The sequence below is a fragment of the Chiloscyllium punctatum genome, chromosome 25, assembly GCF_047496795.1.
Source record: "Chiloscyllium punctatum isolate Juve2018m chromosome 25, sChiPun1.3, whole genome shotgun sequence".
NCBI classification, from domain to species: domain Eukaryota; kingdom Metazoa; phylum Chordata; class Chondrichthyes; order Orectolobiformes; family Hemiscylliidae; genus Chiloscyllium; species Chiloscyllium punctatum.
In genome coordinates, this window is record NC_092763.1 from 76,864,830 (window position 1) to 76,883,730 (window position 18,901).

An 18,901-nucleotide genomic window follows, 5' to 3' on the forward strand; every position below is an offset into this window, starting at 1 on the left:
AAGAAAGTTGGTTACATTGGCTCCTTTTACAAATTAATTTGGTCTTGGTATGAGGTATCCGCAAAGGCAAGATCCTCATCTGGAAGCTTGGGGTGCTGGCCTGGAACCATAACCACTTACAGATTCTCAGCTGGACTCTGGTCATAACCATAATGTGCAAGGACATTGCAATATATGCAGCTATCTCAGGGATCAAGCTAAAGACCTGGCTATTTCACAACTCTACTAACTCTCCTGTGCTCCATTGTCCATGAACTCAAACTCATTAAAAGCTCTATTGTCTGCACCCTGAATCTGTGTCACATTTTGTTCTTGCTGGTTGGTTACTGGCTCTCTAACAGCCTCCAATTTCAAAGCCCCAGCCTTGTGTTTCAATCCTGACATGGTATTTCTGCTCCCCATCTCAGTTACGCAGTAATCCCTAAACAATCCCCAAGGTCTATCCATTCTCTGCAAATGCTCTTGTGCATCCTCCCTACCCTTTATAGTTCACTCAATTCATACCTGCAGCCACATAGTCTGCATGTTTACAATTCCTTCTACAAATCTTCCCCTCTTTACTCTCTTTCTAAAAGACCCTCTCTGACTCTCTCAGCAACCTCTCTGACCAAATCATTGTGTTAACTCCAATAGCTCCATGTTCCTTTCTTGCTAATCCCATCTCTCTGACACAGCTTGAGGGATGTTTCAGTTCTCACTAGAGGCACAACATTATCACAAATAAAATGACATGAAGCTCTGGGAAATTTTATAATCAGTGCTTAATAGTCCTGATTTTGAACTGGCAAAAATGTGATGGTTTACATTCATAGATGTTCGATACTAGAATATACTTAGCTGCTTTGCCTACTTGATGATGTGACATGTACTGTTCCTCCAAATCCACTTGATAATCCCAGATTCAGACTGATTTTGGGAAGAGGAAACCCATACCATAGCGACCACTAGAGTTTTGTAAGCAGTGGTCTCTGAAACCAAGATTGAGAGCCACGTCCCAAGGTCAATGTGTTTGCTGGGACTTCCTTCACAATTCGAATATTAAACCATGTGGGAAAAAAAATGACATAAAAACTATTCGAAATGGGTTCACCTATTCCATAACCTTATATATCATTTCAAAAGGGAAAAGTTGTGTCATCAAAGGTGGAGTAGGGAGACTGATTAATAAACGGGTCAGATGCTTCGAATGCCCATTTGTATCGGCTACTATTTTTACGTTCAGCATTTCGAGATGTCATCAGTCTCTGCAAAATATATTTTCAAATGACACATTAACAAAATCAAATTCCATCAGTTTATTTGGCAATTGCTCTTGTGAGGAAGCATTTGAGTTACTTGCTGCTAGCTAGTTAGATATATCAGTATAATGGCTGTGATTTCACAGCAAGTGTAGAATGATTGCAGGGACAGATAATCCCTAAATGATATAATCCACCAGTCAAAGATTGAGAGATTCAGCTTCACACTTTAGTAAAATAACCATTAATGGAATATTTAATCATATTTATATAGCAATAAACCTAAGTGTTTGCATTACTTGAAGTGTACGACGTATTTGAGAGTGTGAAATTAGAATTGTTCATCTTAATGCTGCTGAAACAGAAATTCATTTTTTCTTTATTTGATCATTATGCACAGCAGCTTGATATGCATATAACTCTTTCTTCATCCTCTGCCAGCCACCACACACTGTTCCTCAGACAAGGTATTGGCCTGGGGTCTCACTCCAACTGGCATTCTCTCTTTCCTCAATTTAAGGTGGATTTCTCCAGCTGCCTGGATTTGTGCAGCCTCAGCAATACTCAAGACGCTCAACGCCATTCAAGGGCAAAGCAACCAGCTTGATTTGTACACCTCCACCAGCTAAAATATTCATAGCATTGTGGCAGCAGTGTGTACTAGCATTCCATCTAACCTTCTTTCCGGGGCTCTGTGACCGGGAAAGTTGATGCCTTGTGGAACCTTAGCATTTTAGAAGCACCGTTGCTATGTCCCATTTATAAAACGCAAACTCACCAAAATCAGAATTTCAACTGAGGCTTTTCTCTTGAATCACATGCCAATCAGGTCGTGGCAAGGCCAAGGGCAGGATGTTTATTTTATTAAGAGGGTGTCAGACACACAATAGTTCTTAAGGTTACGGGGAGAAAATGGGAACAGGCACCTAAGTTGCGGAGCAGTCTCAAAGTGCAAAATCTCCCGTTCCTATGTTTTTATGTTTTTCCCAGGAATGACAGCCCTCCAAAGGGAGTCCCATTGACTGGAAGCTACTGACACATCCAATTTCAGTCAGCAGCTTTTATGCTTCGCAGCCCCACAGTAGATGGTTGTGGCTGCTGCTGGGAGGAACAAGAGCCAGACTCTCAGGATCAGTGGATAACCCAAGGCACAATTTAATGGGGTGGGGATCACAAGGAGAAGGATGAGTGGGGGAGTCAGGGGCAGTTAGGACAGTGGGGTGGCATCCATATTACCCCTTCCCATTGTCAACATCCAGTGGGTTGAGGCTGATCAAGTGTTTTGGTGGAAATGTATGTCTGCCCCCTCTCCATTACCTCCCTCTTTGTAAGGGCATTTCCCAACTCCTTCCTAATAGCCTTCTTCCTCAAACATTAACTGGAGAGATAAAAATGTCAGCCCAGGGTCATGTACTCTAACAGCAACAACTTGCACCTGAATGGAGTGAAACACCTTGAGGTGCTTCATAACATCGTGGCCAACCAAGACAGAGAAGGATATTGACACATGGGCCCAGGAGCTTGGACAAAGGAGCTTCATAAATAAGGAGAGGAAGGTGAATGGGGAGAGGTTAAGAGAGGGAATTCGTAAGGCCGTATGATATAGAAGCAGAACTCGACCGTTTGTCCCATCGAGTTTGCTCCATCATTTGATCATGGCTGATATGTTTCTCATCCACATTCTCCTACCTTCTCCCTGTGGGGGGATGGGTGGGTGACAGTTGGTCTCATTATTATCTATCTCAGTCTTAAACATACTCACTGACTCCACAGCCCTCTCCAGCAGAGAGTTCCACACATCCATCACACTCTGGATGAAGATATCCCTCCTCATCTCAGTTCTGAAAAATCATCCCTACACAGTGGGGCTGTACTCTCGGGTCCTAATCTCTCCTATTCTTGAAAACGTCTTCTCCATGTCCACAATATCCAGGCCTTTTGGTGTTCTGCCGTTTAATCAGATCCCCCTCATTCTCCTAAACTCCATCAAGTACAAACTCAGAGTCTCAACCACTCCTCATATGACAAGCCCTTCATCTCTGTCAGTGTTCCTGAAAACCTCCTTCAGACCCTCTCTGCCTTTAGCACATCCTTCCTTAGATACGGGACCCAAAATTCCTAAACTTGTTGCCTTGCAGGTGAAGGCATCTGGTATTGGAGAGAGATTGGAGATTGGAGGGGCGCAGGTGGGTTTGAGAGGTTAGAGAGGATGGAGATGGGACACTCTCCTCCCTCAGATTCAGAAGTTTGAGGTATGGATCATGACCTACTCCAGATCCTTGGTCATAAAATTAGACAGGCACTTCGCCATAGGAGTCAGGGAGTACAGTACTATCAGAGGTGCCATCTTTTCATGAAACATTAAATGGAGTCCTGGTCTGTACTTTCAGATGGAGGTAGAAGGTGGTATAGTGATATCTGAGGATGGAAAGCAAGATCTCCACAATGTCCTGGCAAATATTCATCCCTCATTGATACCAAAAGTATACTATCAGATTATTCATTTCATCGCTTTTTGAGGAATCTTGCGTGCTATTTAGCTACAAGCATTAAAACAGTTCGCGTCTAGTGACCCTTGGGGTCACTGAATCCAGAACGTTAACTCTGTTTCTCCCTCTACAGATGCTGCCAGACTAGCTGAGTTTCTCCAGCACTTTCTGTTCTTGTTTCAGATTTCCAGTATCTGCAGTTATTTTTAATAACATTATTGCAGTGCTCACACATCAAAAGCATTTCATTGGCTGTAGTGTGCTTTAGGAAGACCAGGGATTCAAGATTTTTATTCCTTTCTTTTTAAGATCAGGGGGTTGCTAAGAACGTACAGTACAGAAGGGTTATGGAGAGCAGTAAGGAAAGTGGAATTGAGGCTGAGATGGGGTTAGCCAACCAATGGAGAGCAGACTCAAGGGGCTGAACTGCCTACGCCATTCTGAGTTCTTATGTTGTTCTATGTTTTTTGCATCATCATGGAATCCCTACAGTGTGAAAGTTGGCCATTTGGTTTATTGAGTCCACACCGACCCTCCAAAGAGCATCCCACCTAGACCCACCCCCCTATCCTATAACACTGCATATCCCATGGGTAATCCACCTACACCTCCATGGACACTATGGACAATTTCAGTGCAGCCAATCCACCTAACCTGAACGTCTTTGGTCTATGGGAAAAAACCGGAACACCCAGAGGAAACCCACACAGACTCCACACAGACAGTTGCCCAAGGATGGAATCAAACAAGGGTTGCTAGCACTGTAAGGCAACATTGCCAATAGAGCCATCATAGAATTCCCAACCTTGTCTTATCAGAATCTCCAAAAGCTCAGCTGGGCAGTAGCAGTGAAAGCTTTAAGAATTGTTTTCTCCTTCTCTCTCACCTACTATTTAATATTGCAAATCAGAATTACTTTACCGGCTTGTACTTACATCAGCCATGGCCAATCAGAAATGGCTAGGTCTCAGATAACCAAGACTCGACAGTATCTGTTGTCTCCAAGTGCGCCTGTTCTGTAACCTGGCAACCTTGGCACATTTCATTATACTTTCAAAACTGAAATCTGGATTAAAGTTTAATTGACCCAGGAGTAGTCCCTATACCTTGGGAATCAGCCAACCTACATTGAGAAACTTTATTAACTATTTATGTATTTAATAAATCAGCAATGTTTGAATTATAATCTCATTAGAAAAAGTTCCATTTCAGTCCCTCAATATTCTGATCACACACTGCTTGGCTAATCCCAATATGAATAGAATTCTCTCTTATAATCGTATACTGCAAAGTTGTATAAGCTTACAACGTAGGATCAGGCCAATCAGCCGATCATTTCTATGACAGACTTTGGCTGAATCTACCATATACCTACAAATACTTACCTATTTTTACCTTAAACACTGCTTTGATTACTCACTGTCTAAAGCAATCACGCCTCACTCTCCCAGTGATGACTCTTCCTCACTACCTGACCAACTATAGGAAATAATTCTCCTTCATGTCACAAATTCCCTCTAACTTTCCTCTTGCATTTCAACGTATAAAGGTGGATAAATCCCCAGGACCTGATCAGTGTACCCTCGAACTCTGTGGGAAGCTAGAGAAGTGATTGCTGGGCCCCTTGCTGAGATATTAGTATCATCGATAGTCACAGGTGAGGTGCCAGAAGACTGGAGGTTGGCAAACGTGGTGCCACTACTTAAGAAAGGTGGTGAGGACAAGCCAGGGAACTGTAGACCAGTGAGCCTGATGTTGGTGGTGGGCAAGTTGTTGGATGTACTCCTGAGAGACAGAATTGGCATGTATTTGGAAAGGCAAGTAGGATAGTCACCATGGTTTTTTGCGTGGGGAAATCATGCCTCACAAACTTGATTGATTTTTTGAAAATGCAACAAAGAGGATTGATGAGGGCAGAGTGGTGTAGGTGATCTATACGGACTTCAGTAAGGAGTTCGACAAGGTTCCCCATGGGAAACCGATTACATCTCATGGAGATCACGTTGATTTTACTGCTCCTCGGATGATGCCTGAACTGCTGTGCTCTTCCAGCACCACTAATCCAGAATCTGGTTTCCAGTCATTGTTTTTACCTACACCTCATGGAATACAGGGAGAACTAGCCATTTGGATACAGAACCGGCTCGAAGGTAGAAGACAGAGGGTGGTGGTGGAGGGTGGTTTTTCAGACTGGAGGCCTGTGACCAGTGGAGTGCCACAAGGATCGGTGCTGGGTCCTCTACTTATCGTCATTTACATAAATGATTTGGATATGAACATAAAAGGTATGGTTAGCAAATTTGCAGATGACACCAAAACAGCGAAGAAGATTACCTCGGATTACAACAGGACCTTGACTAGATTGGCCAATGGGCTGAGAAGTGGCAGATGGAGTTTAATTTAGATAAATGCAAGGTGTTGCACTTTGGAAACCACTCTTAGCAGCACTTATACACTTAATAGTAAGGTCCTGGAGAATACTGCTGAACAAAGAGACCTTGGAGTGCCGGTTCTTAGCTCCTTGAAAGTGGAGTCGCAGGTAGATAGGATAGTGCAGAAGGCTTTTGGTATGCTTTCCTTTATTGGTCAGAATATTGAGTACAGGAGTTGGGAGGTCATGTTGCGGCTATACAGGACATTGGTTAGGCCACTGCTGGAATATTACATGCAATCCTAGTCTCCCTCCTATCGGAAAGATGTTGTGAAACTTGAAAGGGTTCAGAAAAGATTTACAATGATGTTGCCAGGGTTGGAGGATTTGAGCTATTGCTGTTTTCCCTGGAGCATTGGAGGCTGAGGGGTGACCTGATAGAGGTTTGTAAAATCATGAGGGGCATGGATAGGATAAATAGACAAAGTCTTTTCCCTGGTGGAGAGGGGGAGTGGGGGTGGGGGGGATGTAATCCAGAACTAGACGGAATAGATTTAGGGTGAAAGGAGAAACATATAAATGGGACCTAAGGGGCAACTTCTTCCACACAGAGGGTGGTGCATGTATGGAATGAGCTGCCAGAGGAGGCGGTGGAGGATGGTACAATTACAACATTTAAGAGGCATTTGGATGGGTATATGAATAGGAAGGGTTTAGAGGGATATGGGCCAAATGCTGGCAGGTGGGACGAGATTGGGTTGGGATATCTGGTTGGCATGAACGAATTGGACCAAAGGGTCTGTTTCTATGCTGTACATCTCTCTGAATCTATAACTCTATGACACTGGATCGGTGGAAATTATCCTTAAGCTTCAGGCCAATTCTTATTATAACTGTGTCCCATTCCAACATCATCCTATGTGGTTTCAATGTAGTTGTTTCCATATGGCACATAAAACTTCACATTAACTCACTAACTGATGCCTAACTAATATTTTGTATGAATTTATCAATACTTCTTGACTCTAATATTCTATTTAATGAACATAAAAGTATCGGTGTTTGTTTTAATTTCGAGGCTTTATCTTTCCTCACTTCCCGCTAATTTTTTGAATTGTGCACTCGCACCAGCGTCTTTCCAATCACAGCATACTCCTTTATCTTCCAAAGTACCTTATTTCACACTTGCCCACATGAAGACATATCTGCCCCCTCGTACCCATTTTTCAATAAGTTATCCCTATTTTGCTAATATCTCCTGGAGTCCGCCAGTATTCGCACACTGCATTTCACAATCATCTCATGATTGTTTACCAAAACCCAAGTTCAAATATTTGCTTGTATCAAAAACAAAAGTGGGTCTGAACTGATCCATGAAGTTCACCACTTCTGACACCCATTTAATGCAAGTGTTTGTTTCCTGTTTTTTCTTTAGTGCATCAGAGGTTGAGGGGGGATCTTGTAGAAGTGTATAAGATCTTGAGAGGCATGGATCGGGTGAATGCACTCAGTCTTTTCCCCAAGATTTAGGAATCAAGAACTAGAGGACATCAGTTTAAGGTTAGAGGGGTAAGAATAGATGGGAACCTGAGGGAAAACGTTTTTTACACAGAGGGTGGTACACATGTGGAATGAGCTGCCAGAGGAAATGGTTGAGGCGGGTACATTAAAACAGTTAAAAGGCGTTTGGACAAATACATGGATAGGAAACGTTTAGAAGGATATAGGCCAAGTGCAGGGAAATGGTGTTAGCGTGGATGGACACTTTGGTCGGCATGGACCAGTTTGGGCCAAATGGCTTGTCTCCATGCTGTAGGGCTCTATGACATTAAGCTACACCCTATCTTTGGTGCTGCACAGATGTTCATAAACAAGAGAGCAAAGACTCTGCGATTCCAAAATATTTTGCCATAGATTTCAGCCAAAGGTTAAACTTTATGTCAGCCTTGTGACCTAAGCAAGGTAAGGTCAAAGGTTGGGATGGTGAATTACTGACTTTGTGATGATTGATTGTCATCAAATTACATTCATGAAACGTACAAGTACATTAAAGTTAATTGTAATGCAAATGACGACAGGTATGAAACTTGGTGTCTACCTGCTGCCACTAGTTTTGCAATATTATACACTGTCAAAATGATCTCTAGGAAATTAAACCAAGTATTTTCTTCAAGTATAAATATATTCATTTGAAATGAGTACGTTTTGCCTGCAGAAATCTTGTGACATGAAAACGCAAGCCCTGGAATGAGAACAACAAACGATCGACATTGTTTTTTTGCACTCAGGATGCCTTGGAATGAAACAGCAAACAATTACAACTGAAAACCCCTTTTTAAAAAAGGCAGACGATAAAGGGGACGGAACCCAGTGATTTCTGGTTGTTTTTTCCGATCTTGAGATAAACTGGGAAGGAGCCAACAGGCTATCAACCTCAAGACACTTGCAGCATGTAACAATCATTGGCCTTTGATTGACCTGAAGGCCCATTTCCACTACTTCCCTTAGGAAGTGTCCAGGCCCATTCAAAAGATAGGTCAGGTTCAAACCTCCAGCTGCTCACTGCTGACTAATCTCCAGCAACACCACAGGTAGGAGCCCAGCAAACCCAGAGTCCTATCCAACGTGGGCCTTTCTTTTTAACATGATTTGTTCTTGGGATGAAATGTCAGCAACAATTGTTGTGCATCCTAATTGCCCTCAAATAGAATGACATGCCTCGACATTCTGGAGTCAACCATCATTGTTGTGAGTCTGAAGCAAGGAATAGGTTAGTTCAGATATGGATGGCAAATTTTATTGGTGATATTAGTGATAGATGTTTTGCGATAATCAATGATATTTTCATGGTCACTGTTTCTAAGACTAACTTTCAATTCTGGATTGTGTTCATCAAATTTAAATTCTGCCAGCTATCCTAGACAGATGTGAAGCCATGTTTCAAAATCATTAGCCTGGCTCTCTGGCTGACTAGCCTTTTGACATGACTACCAGAACATTGCCTCCATCCATGTCCTATGAAGCCTCTCCCGCCAGCTTATTAATACTGAGTATCAGCTTGGGTCTGCTTGAAATTATTTGTGTATGGTGTTGGAATGTTCTGTTCAATTTATGCATAACATGCGATGACTAACATTAGACAGAAAAACTAGGAGTAGAATGTCGTTCAGATTTTTGAGCTCACTTCACCATTCAATAACATTGTGACTGATCCTCTACCTCAACCCTATATTCCAATTTTCACTCTGTGCCCCTTAATGCCTTTAATATCTGTTATCAATCTCTTTCATGAATATAGTCATTGACCCAGCTTCCAAAGCCTCTGTGATCAATTTGTGTTCAGCTTCTCATTGTCTATATTAAGTACATGTTATCATTAGCATTACTAAAGGAGAGGTGTAGGTGCAGAAGTCACTATGATCGTTTTATCTGATCCTCCTAATGATGCAAAACCTGACTACATCTCTCCACGACATCCCAGAGCGCCGACCAATGTAGGTAAGTATTGGGTTACCACCAGTTTGAATTTCTACAACAGCTCTTTAAAATCTGGTTGCATTAACATTGAACCACTGACAAAACCTTTACTTCCATGTTTATCTCTCGGGCTAACCTGAGGATAATCGTTTGTAATCGCGTTACAGCTTGTTTAAAGAAGCCTACACAGTTGCTTTCAGATTTGCAGTGCTCGCTGAGTAAATTTGCTGAAACAAAACACAAGTTGCTTTGGAATTAGATTGGATAATTTACGTTGGAGTAAATCACGTGTCTTCCTTCATGCTAATGAGTGTGTTGCAGAGTCATGCTTGCACCATCACTTAACTGGATACCTTGAAGAACATAAATAATCCTCCAACTAAATATGATAAACACTTCAGCATTTGATCACACATAGAAACACGCAACATAAAATCAGAGAAACTTAAAAAAAAAACTTACTTTACAGCGATGGATCGAATCTTGGTTTTCTCCACCTGCGAGTACAAAGAAAATAATTAGCTGAAACAAAACAGTCATTGCAAAGGCTTTCACAATTTAGAGTTGCAGCATTAAGAAGTCGGCCAAGATACTTTGAAGCACAGGAAAATCAGAAGAAGCATCAGTTTTGGGAACGGCATGGTGGCTCAGTGATCAGTACTGCTGCCTCAGTGCCAGAGGCCTGGGTTCAATTCCATCCTCAGACCACTACTTGTGTGGAGTTTACATGTTCTCCCTGTGTCTGTCCTTGCTTGTTTTACCAAAATATATCACATTTATCCAAATTAAACTCCATCTGCCACTCCTCAGCCTATTGGCCCAATTGATTAAGATCCATTTGTAATCTTAGATAACCTTCTTCACTGTCCATGATATCTGTGATTTTGACGTCATCTGCAAACTTACTAACTGTGCCTCCTAAATCTGTTATTCCTAATGCAGGGGTTGGACATTGTCATTAAAAATGACCATTGTGGACCATCTGTGTATACGCTGTTATATTCTGCCAGTCATTGCAAAGAACAAAACCTGTGGTAAAGTGTTGTGTTTTTAAAAGGAAGTCTTTGGGGAGACTCTTAAAACACTTAATTATATTGTCGCTCTAAACATTTGTTTCCTTTGATTTTTCAAGGGATGTGGATGTCACTGACAAGGTATTACAAAACGTGCTAAGTAACATTCCTGATGAAGGGCTCTTGGACCCTGCCTGACCTGCTGTGCCTTTCCAGCACCACACTTTTCGTCTCTGACTCTCCAGCATCTATAGTCCCCATTTTCTCTGAGTAACTTACTAGGCGATTCTAAAGGGCAGCTAAAAGTGAAATACATTGCTGGAGACACATGTAGATCAGACCAGGTAAGGATGACAGCTTCCTTCCCTAAAGGACATTAGTGAACCAGATTGGGTTTACCCAACACTGAATAATGGTTTTGTGGTCATCATTAAACTCTTAATTCCAAATCTCTCTTGAATTCAAATTCCACCATCAGTTGTGGTGGGACTGTGAACCTGGTTTCCTGGATTGACAATCCAGCAATAATACCACTAGGCTGTGGCCTCCCCTTCATGGTCAACATTACAGAAGATAAAAATCACACAACACCAAGTTATAGTCCAACAGGTTTAATTGGAAGCACTAGCTTTTTGAGTACTCCATAACCACCTGATGAAGGAGCAGCGCTCTGAAAGTTATGCTTCCAAATAAACCTGTTGGACTATAACCTGGTGTTGTGTGATATTTAACTTTGTACACCCCAGTCCAATACCGGCATCTCCAAATCATAATTACAGAGGATAGCTTTCAAATTCTCGGTTACTGGCTGAATTTAAATACAACCAGCTTCCATGCTCCAATTTGATCTCTTGACCCCAGATCATTAACCTGGGATTCTGGATGACTGGTCCTGTGTCATTTCTAAAGGGCACCTCGCTGGCACTTTGGAAGGCATTGAGGTCACGAGAAGGTGCTACAGAAATGTAAGTCCTCCTCCCTCATCGTGCTACAAGTCCCAGTCAGAATGAAGAGTCCACATTGTACTGTGACAGCTGAAATGGAAAGACCAGCTGCAGAAGGATAGGTCAGCTGCTTAGTGGGGGGACATTTATTGGAACTTAAGGAGATAATAAATCCGTTTTACTTTGTTGTGGAATGACCAGGCGAGGTTTTGTGAGTGTGTGTGTGGCACTTCCAGAGAGCTCATTTTGCGCAGAACCTTGCCTGCTGCTTAATGTTTACTGCACTGCTCATGGCGGTAATAATTAAACAGTGGGCAGTATTTAGCTAGTGATAAAGTTGACCACTTGGAGTTGCTCTCCTATTATCTCACACACCACGACAATCACTTCACAAGAAGGACAACAATAGCCGAAAGGAATTAAAACGTCGTGGACTGAAGAGCAAAAATTACCCAATTATAGTCCCAGTAATAGCCTCGGACTCTGTATTCTGTGGGTCATGTCACTCATGCTGAGGTATTGTTTTATGTGGTGCTTTGTGGCGATCTTGTTAGTGGAAGATTGGAACGGCAGTTAGCAGTCATTTAATCAAAGATGTATCAGTTTAGACTGTTTGTACCACCATTAGAATCTGCTTGAGAGCATCCCTGGCACATTTTCCCTTTCCACTGATATTTCACTACTGCAAAGGATGTTCTCAGGGTGGCATGGTGGCTCAGTGGTTGGGGTGGCACGGTGGCTCAGTGGTTAGCACTGCTGCCTCATAGTGCTAGGGACCTGGGTTCAATTCCTGCTTTGGGTTACTGTCTGTGTGGAGTTTGCACATTCTCCCTGTGTCTGTGTGGGTTTCCTCCAGGTGCTCTAGTTTCCTCCCACAATTCAAAGATGTGCTGGTCAGGTGAATTGGCCGTGCTAAACTGTCCGTGCTAAATTGCCCATACTGTTAGGGCCATTAGGTAGTAGAGTGGGTTACCCTTTGGAGGGCCGGTGTGGACTGGTTGGGCCAAAGGGCCTGTTTCCATACTGTAGGGAATCTAATCTAATCTGCTGTGGATTCGGCACATGGGAATAGGTGCTGACCGTTCAGTTCTTTGAGTCTATTTCACTGCCATTTATTCGAGCAAGGTTCAACCAAGGCAAAATACCGTGGATGCTGGAAGCCAGAAATTCAACAAGAAAGTGCTTGAGAAACTCAGCAGTTCTGTTCTATCTGTGGAGAGAGAAACCGAGTTAACTAAAATGTATCTTCTTCAGAACTTGGATTGATTTTACTGGAGAGTCAGAGGTTGAGGGGCAATCTAAAAGAAGCATATAAAATTATAAAATTATGAGAGACATGGATAGGGTGGAGAGTCGAGTCTTCTTCACAGGGTGGACATGTCAAATACTAGAGGGCATAAGTTTAAGGTAAGAGGGGAAAAATTTAAAGGAGATGTGCGAGGAAAAGTTTGTTTAACACAGAGGGCGGTAGGTGCTTGGAACATGCTGCCAGGGAAGGTGGGAGAAGCAGATACTTAAGGAATGTATTAGAGGCATTTAGACAGACATATGGACTGGCAGAGAATAGAGGCATACAGACCATGTGCAGACAGGTGGGATTAGTTTGGAATGGCATCATGGTCAGCACAGACATGGTGGGCTGAAGAGCCTGCTTCCGTCCTTACTGTCTATGTGTGTGTTCTTAACAATGACTCTTGAGATTTTTGACAAAGAACCATCTCAAACTTGGTTTTTTCTCTCCACAGATGCTGCCAGACCCGTTGAGTTTCTCCAGCAATTTCTCTTTTTTGTTGCAAGCTGTGTTTATCTCAAACAGAGCAGCCACACTGCTTTCAAGCAAGTGCAAAGACAATCTGAAGCAGATATCAGCCCTCTTCCTGCAAAAAGCCAAAGGGGAAAAAAAAGTGTTCCCGTAAACCTATGTCTCAGGAGATGTATGTGTATGTTATTCAGTACTGAAAACTGTGGTATCCATTTTGCATACCTGTAGATAAAGGGGGCATCAAATTATTTTCAGACCCGTTTACCTGCATTAAACAATACCAGCAGCGGCAGCCATTGACCTCCCCAAAAAAAGGATCTGACACAGGTGGCATCAAGCCAATAGGAAAATCAACACAACTGGTTGAATCCTGAACTCAATCAGAAACAGTCAGACAGCACAGGAGATTTTTAAAGGGATCTGAACTATCACTTGATGCACATGTGTGCATGTGACAGTAGAAGACAGATAAAGACCTTTGGCGAGTAACTACTTCCGTTGTAATGGCACCTTTGAGGTCCACAGCACTGTAAAAGACCTTTCAGCCCATCGAGTTGGTGCCAGTCAAATACAACCATCTCATTATTCTAATCCCATTTTCCAGCACTTAGCCTGTAGCCTTGCCATTGTGAGTGCACATATAAATACCACAATTTCTTCTATAACACGATAGTCGTGTTCCTGTGTGACCTCGCGCTATAGAAGAATCACAGAATATAACTCACACTTCAAGTGTCGGCGATGCAATCACATTAGAGCCAACACACCTTTTAAAAGTTCATGCTTTAGGAACACCATCCTCTATTCGTCAATCGCGTTATAGCAAATTTACATTGACGAAACACACGCTCCAGCAGAACAACCTGTACTTCCTCTATGTCGGGAGGGGTTCTGCCTCCTCCATCCGTTCAGGCAGTCAGTTCCAGACTCCCACCAGCCTCTGGGTAAAAAAATTTTCTCTTACATCACTTTTGAACCACTTGCCCTTTACCTTAAATCCATCACCCCGATTCCTCCATCAAGGGAAATTTTTCTTCTGGTCAACCATATCCATGCCCCTCGTAATTTGATACATCTCAATCTTGTCCCCCCTCAATTTCCTCATCCAAGGAAAACAACTTCAGTCAGACCAACCTCTCTTCGTAAGTAATACTCTTCAGTCCAGGTAATAGATTCCTAATGAAGGGCTCCGGCCTGAAATGTCAATTTTCCTGCTCCTTGGATGCTGCCAGACCTGCTGTGCTTTTCCAGCAGCACACTCTCCATCCATAAATCTCGTCAATACTCTCTCCAATGCAATCACATCCCTCAGAATATCATTGCATAGATTATAATTTCTATATATGCATGCAGATTTAAAATGTAGTTGTATGTTCCAAATCTAGGCGTGCACTGTAACACTAATACAGAGGGAGCGCTGTGCCATGTGAAGAGCAGTCTTTTGGTTGAGATATTGAGCCAGGACCCTGTTTCTCTCTGTGCTAGGAGGTGATGTATATATTTAAGACCCAATAGCACCACTTCAAAGAAAATGATGGGCGGCCTGTCCAATATTTATACCTCAAGTAATGTCACTGAAAGACAACGATGATCTTTTATTACAGTGGTGTTTGACAGATCTTGTTGGTACAAATTGCTGCATTTCTGAAATCACAATACTTTCAAAATGTACTTTATTGGTGAGACAGCATCTTGTAATGCCCTTCGGGCATATAAGTTGAATTCCTTTCTTACTTTCCACTTAGATCTAACATTTTGAGATGATCTAATGATTGCAGCAATTAATAATTTGGTGCTTTCTTTCGGTATTTTAATTTTGGAGCTGTGCATTATATTCAGATGCTTCATTAATGATGATTCAAGGGATATATCACAGCTTCAAACTGCCAGCTAGAAAGTCGTATTCTGGCATGAAAAATGTTCATTAGAGTGTTTGGCAGGAAAGGTTGGCGAGCAGGGTGGTGGGGGTGGTAGAGATGTGAATTGCTATAAATATATATTTCCACTATTTCTGTTACACTTGCTAAAGACAGCCTTACACGTTGCACTATTTTAAAATAAAGTCATTCAAATTTAACCGGCGCATAATGAGAACAACAAAACAAAGAACTGCGGATGCTGGAAATCAGGAACAAAAACAGAAATTCCTGGAGAAACTCAGTAGGTCTGGCAGCACCTGTGCAGGGAAAGCAGAGCGAGTGTTTCAGATTTGTTTTGGTTCAGCTCAGAATGAGGATGTTTTTCTCTCAGAATCTGCTTGGTCTTGGTTTTATGGTGTGTGACCTACAGATTGCGGGCTCAACATCTCCTAAAAATCTATTAGTTATTTTTGGAATGCAATTCCAATCCTGATTTTGGAAAATTAGTGCACATGGGGCTCACAGTAATAGCAGGAGCAGACCAATGTCCGAATGCCTTTTTGTGCTGCAGCGTCACTTAGCTGGTAGGACACAGAAGGAGATTATTCAGCCTGTTAAGTCAATGCTAGCCCTCTGTACAGCAAACCAGTCAGTGCCATTACTTTGCTCCATTCCCATTGTCCCCTACTTTCTATCCAATTTCCTTCCAAAGTCATTCATCGTCACTATTTCAACAACACTTCAGCTCTGAGCACACAATGTTTAAGTTTCAGTGATCAAGATACTATTTGCCAATTTTCAAGGACCCAAAGTAAATCTTTTCTTTGAAGTACTTAGATGTAGCAGTATAAAAACAGGCCTAACTGCTCAGTGCCTATGCTTAATGTTCCAAATGTACCTTCTCTCACACCCTTTCACCTTATCACAGCAGCCCTTAAGTTTCTTTTGCTTATGTGCTTACCTAGTTCACCTTTGAAAGGTTCTCCATAATTAATCTTGACTAGTCCTTTCAGCAGTGGGTTCCATATTACAATGACTCACTAGTTAAAGATGTTTCACCTAAATTGCACATTTGATTTATTAATGATTATCCTACAAAGACTTCCTGAGCATTAAAGGCCTAGACTTTGCTAAAGAAAATACATAATGTCAAAAGCTTATTGTCATGCATTCATCAGGACTAGACCATAAGAAAAAGGAACAGGAGCAGGCCGTTCATGGCTGATCCTACAATCCCCCTTTTAACTTCCCAGCCCTTTCCCCATCGTCCTTGGGCTGATCAAGAATCTATATTCCAGCCTTAAATCTATCTCAGCTCTCTGTGACAAGGAATTCCAAAGACTCACAACCTTCTGAGAGAAGAAGTTCCTTCTCATTTCACTCTTTTATTGGTGGCCATTTATTCTCGGATGACAACCCCCGGTGGCTCACTCTCCCATGAGGGGAGACGTCCTCTCAGCATTTACCCTTCAAGTCCCTTCGGCGTGGGAGGCAAGATTAGCTTAGAAAGGGAACACCATAACACATTAAATAAGAGTGTTTAATCTTGGATCGGGTGAGTGGAAGGTGAAAAGCTTTGACGTCATGTCTTCTTTAAACAATGTCTAATACTATTTTATCACTTTGATCCTCCATTATGACCAATTATGCAAATGCAAAATGAATTACAGTTATAAAACTATTGAGCATGGAAACAGACCCTTCAGTTCAACTCGTTCATGCCGACCCTAAATTAATCTCGTCTCATTTGCCAGCATTTGGCACATATCCCTCTAAACCCTTCCCATTCATATACCCATCCAGGTGCCTTTTAAATGTTGAAATCGTACAAGTCTCCATCAGTTCCTCTGGCAGCTCATTCCATACATGCACCACCTTCTGCATGAAAAAGTTGCCCTCAGGTCCCTTTTAGATCTTTCCCTTCTCACCGTAAACCTATGCGCTCCAGCTTTGAACTCCCCTACCCCAGGGAGAAGACCTTAAGACATAGGAGCGGAAGTAAGGCCATTTGGCCTATCGAGTCCACTCCGCCATTTAATCATGGCTGATGGGCATTTCAACTCCACTTACCCGCATTCTCCCCGTTGCCCTTAATTCCTTGTGACATCAAGAATTTATCAATCTCTGCCTTGAAGACACTTAGCATCCCGGCCTCCACTGCACTCCGCGGCAATGAATTCCACAGGCCCACCACTCTTTGGCTGAAGAAATGTCTCCGCATTTCTGTTTTGAATTGACCCCCTCTAATTGTAAGGCTGTGCCCATGGGTCCTAGTCTCCCCGCCTAACGGAAACAATTTCTTAGCATCCACCCTTTCCAAGCCATGTATTATCTTGTAAGTTTCTATTAGATCTCCCCTTAACCTTCTAAACTCCAATGAGTACAATCCCAGGATCCTCAGCTGTTTCTCGTATGTTAGACCTACCATTCCAGGAATCATCCATGTGAAAGTCCGCTGGACACGCTCCAGTGCCAGTATGTCTCTCCTGAGACCTTCCCTATTGACCCTATCCATGCCTTCTCATGATTTTTTAAACCTCTATAAGATAACTCGTCAGCCTCTTACGCTCCAGCAAAACAGCCCCAGCCTATTCAGCCTCTCCCTACAGCTCAAACCCTCCAACCCAGGCAACATTCTTGTAAATCTTTTCTGAACCCTATCAACTTTCACAACATCCTTCCGATAGGAAGGAGACCAGAACTGCACGCAATGTCCCAAAAGTGGCCAAACCAATGTCCTGTACAGCCACAACATGACCTTCCAACTCCTCTACTCAATGACTGAACAATATGGTAAGCATAGCAAACACCTCCTTCACTATCCTATCTACCCCGACTCCTTTTGATCAATTGAAAATGTCCGATCAAAATGTGTAATTGTAATTATCTTTAAAAATGACTCTTTCATCTCAATTGGCAAGTAGATATTTATGTTCAGTCCTAATGAATAAGTAATCCTATGTTTTGTTTGGCTGCATATGCCACAGATTGTATCTACACAATTCTCTTGGATTTAAACTGTGGCTCGATCCTTTAAGAATACAGCATATCACAAAAACATGAACCTTAATGACTCAGAAATTGTTGGAAGAGGAGCTCTGTATTCAGCATGCTTGTCGATATTACTTCATTAAAGTCCCAGTAATTGGGCATGAGGGACAGATACTGCACAGGTTCCAATTCTCTACACATTATCAGATGATTTGTGCTGTTTTGCTATCAACCTCGTCAAAACCAAAAAAAAAGCTCCACCTCAAGTCTTTCCGTTCAAATTCATCAAAACATTGCTGGATTTTCTCTGTTCATCAAAATAAATCTAATTAAGCCTCAGACTTCGAGTCTGAAGAGATCTGTTAATTGTGTGATTGATGATTCTGATCTAAAACTCAACATTGTACTGAAACAGGAGTTTCATTCCTGTAGGCTGTAAGTTGTTCTGAGAGATTTTAAGTTAATTTCTATTTATTTTCATCTCAGTTTGCAATTCTGTCTTTTCTCTCGGCTAATGCAGTCTGTTCCTTTCCCTGTCCTTTTTGTTTCTCTTTTTGTCCTAATTTGCATCAAATTCATTCAGGTCCTCCTTCTGTTCATTAATTAAAGGAGATAAATCATTCGTCCCAAACTTCACTAAGGTTCCAAGTGTCCAACTGCTTTGGAAGCAATGTTATCAGCTTCCACTTCAAGCAATTTGTCTGAAAAGTGCAGGACAATCTGAGGGTGAGATTAAACAACTCAACCAGTTCCTCAC

General features: G+C 42.2%; 1 protein-coding gene across 4 annotated transcripts in view; it reads right to left on the minus strand.

Moving 5' to 3' along the window:
- The window catches only part of aff2 (AF4/FMR2 family, member 2), a 535,365-nt gene that overhangs the window by 118,986 nt on the left and 397,478 nt on the right, over positions 1-18,901 (minus strand). For all 4 annotated transcript variants that reach the window (XM_072595595.1, XM_072595594.1, XM_072595593.1 and 1 more), the window contains one exon: positions 10,038-10,072. In XM_072595595.1, coding sequence (XP_072451696.1) covers positions 10,038-10,072 — 35 coding nt within the window. The remainder of the gene's footprint in view (positions 1-10,037; positions 10,073-18,901) is intronic.